At 64.4% G+C, this 2,621-nt stretch overlaps 1 protein-coding gene across 1 annotated transcript in view; it reads right to left on the bottom strand.

Moving 5' to 3' along the window:
- Positions 1 to 1,139, bottom strand: part of TLX3 (T-cell leukemia homeobox 3) — a 2,472-nt gene extending 1,333 nt beyond the window's left edge. Inside the window, exons 1-2 of the mRNA XM_008577563.1 lie at positions 666 to 1,139; positions 76 to 319 (exon numbers count right to left, since the gene is read on the bottom strand). Coding sequence (XP_008575785.1) covers positions 76 to 319; positions 666 to 1,086 — 665 coding nt within the window. The 5' untranslated portion in view covers positions 1,087 to 1,139. The remainder of the gene's footprint in view (positions 1 to 75; positions 320 to 665) is intronic.
- Between the last annotated feature and the right edge of the window lie 1,482 nt (positions 1,140 to 2,621).

Here is a 2,621-nt window from a genome sequence, read left to right as displayed (position 1 = left end):
CCGCCAGGCTGCGGCGGCGCGGGGAGGGGCAGGTGCGGGGCAGGTGCAAGTTGGGCCGGGCCGGGCCTATCTCACCGCCACTTGGTCCTTCGGTTTTGGAACCAGGTCTTGACCTGCGCGTCCGTCATTTTGAGGGACTTGGCGAGCGCCGCCCTCTCGGCCGAGGCCAGGTACTTCTGGCGGTGGAAGCGCTTTTCCAGCTCGCAGATCTGCACCCGGGAAAAGGATGTGCGCGGCTTCTTACGCTTGGGCGGCGTCCGGTTCTGGTAGGGGTGGCCGATGCGCCGGGTCACGGTGAAGGGCGTGAGCGCGGCCGCCGCTGCGGAGACACACGAGGACCCCTGAAGCCTAGCCCGGCTCGGCCGCAGTTCAGGCCCCACGCGGACCCCGCGGCGCCCCGTGGGAGACAGACTGCTCCGCTATTTCGCCGTTCCCGCGCGTCCCCAGAGGCGCCCAGCCGGTCGGGAGACTCCTCCGCCCCTTCTCCCCCCTCCCTCAACTCTCTGATGACCCTCCCCTCTGTGGCTGCCCGGGACCCAGGGCGCTGAGGCCTCCCTCCGCCTCGGTGGGCCTCTGGAATCGTTTCCGGAGTGGAGCGCGTAGGGCGCGGCGCCTCTGGCCCTGCGAGGGCCGAGGCCTGGAGCCTGCTCGCCCGCTCAGCTCACCTGTGAAGCGGTCTTTCACAAAGCGGCGGCTGCTCTCCATCCAGGGGAAGTTGAGGCCGCCCAGGCTGGAGACCGCGGGCACGGAGGGCATGGCGGGAAGCGCGCTGGGCAGAGGCGGCGGTACGGCCCCGGGCAGCGGCCTGTGCGCCGGCACCCGGATCACGCCGGCGGGAGCTAGGCTCAGGTTGACACTGTAAGATCCCGCGTCCTCGAAGGGCGCGCCGAGGCCGGCAAAGGAGGCGGGCAGAGACGGGTATGTGGCGCCCGGACGGCCCCCGGGGGGCCCTCCCAGGTAGCTGGCGCCGTCGGGGCCCCGCGGGGCGGGGGTGTTGTCCTGGTCCGGGCTGTTGAGGATCTGGTCGATGCCGAAGCTGATGGGCTCGTGCGGGTGAGGGGTCTGAGCGCTGGCGGGCGCCTCCATCCTGGGTGGGCGGAAGGGCTGGGCTGGGCTGGGCGGGGAGGCGGCTGGGTCCCGGTTACGGCGCGGCCATGGAGCGCCCGGTGCCTCTCGTCGCACTGAAACTTTGCCAAGAGTGCGCGGGCCCGACAGGCTCTGTGTCATCTTTCTTGAACCGAACCTGGAGTTTCCGCTGCTAATTCCTCTCCCGCCGCAGCCATTGGCTGCGACCAACAAGCCTCTTTCCTCTCATTGGCTCCCAGCTTTCAATAAAGGCCTAATTCATGGAAATAGGAGCTTAGGGACTGTTCCAAGGTGACATCATTTTAACAAACGAACAATAGGTCAAATTTATTAGCCGGGATAATGGGCGGCGGATATTAGCGCCCGAACCACAGCCTCCCAAACCCGAAATCTAACGAAGCTGCAATTAGCAGACGCTCCCCGCTCCTCCTGGCCAGGGCCGCTTCCCCGCCGCTGCTCGGGGCGGGTAGGGCACTCTGCTTGTGAAATTGTCTTTTGCTGAGGCCGTTTTCGTTTTCTTCCAATTTTTTTTTTTTTTCATCTGAGCAAAAATCAAACCAAATGAATTCTTTCAATTACAATGGAGTTGCAACCCCGGAACGACCCTGCGCAATCCGCAGAAGCCTCTTGGACACTCCACGGCCGCGGCAGCAACGAAAGGGCGCTCCCCAGGGCGCAAGCTCCGCGCTCCCTGCGCGCGGGATGCGGGGAGCACTGTAGCGTTCTCTGAGCTCCCGAGGACGCCGACCCGCGTGGGGAGAATTCGCCCCCTCCCGGGCTTCGGCCGCGACGTCGCGGCCACTTTGGAGACGCTCCCTGCCTCCGACCAGGAGGACCGAGGCGTGACTCGCAGGTGCCCACGCGTGCTGGGCCTGGCCGGGCTAGGTCGCCCGGTGGGGAACGCGGATCCGACCCCTCAAAATTTGTTCCGGGATGGACGGGGCTTTGGTCGCGAGTGGGGACCCGCCCGAGGCTCGGCAGGTCTAGGGACCTCAGGTTCCCCAATGGCAAAGGCGGGGAAGGTTCGTACTTAAAGAGCGACATTTCTTTGGGAAACGCGAGCAGCGAACCCACCTGTTCCAGTCCAACCTGGGCGCTGGGACCACTCTCAGTTCTGCTGGAGCCCCCAGGGGCTGTCCGTGCGGGCCCCGGGGCACCGTGGACAGGACCGCACGAGGAGCGGTCACCTTTCGCCCCAGCCTGGGGGGACATACATACTCATTCTTTCCCAGCTAATTCTAAAATTTGCTAGGTGCAAACTCAGTGCTGCGCCCTGGCCTGGCTCCCCTCCAGCTGACAGTGGTGAGAGCTCTAATGTGCTGTTGGCCAGAAGTGTGTTCAAATTTGAGCCGGTCTCTTCCTAGTTGAGTGACCTTGAGCAAGTGAGTCCTTATTTTTAGGCTTTGCTTTTCTTATTTGTAGAATGGGAAATAATGCGTGCACTGCGGCATGGTCGTGAGCTGTGAGGTACTGAGAGAGCGCAGATCATAGGGCCTGGCATGTGTAGGCCCTGGGCTGCCAAGGCTTCCCCCCCC

The sequence above is a fragment of the Galeopterus variegatus genome, unplaced genomic scaffold (genome assembly GCF_000696425.1).
Source record: "Galeopterus variegatus unplaced genomic scaffold, G_variegatus-3.0.2 Scaffold1540, whole genome shotgun sequence".
Taxonomy (NCBI): domain Eukaryota; kingdom Metazoa; phylum Chordata; class Mammalia; order Dermoptera; family Cynocephalidae; genus Galeopterus; species Galeopterus variegatus.
Note: the sequence above shows the minus strand (reverse complement) of the source record. Positions and strands in the feature narration are given on the sequence as shown.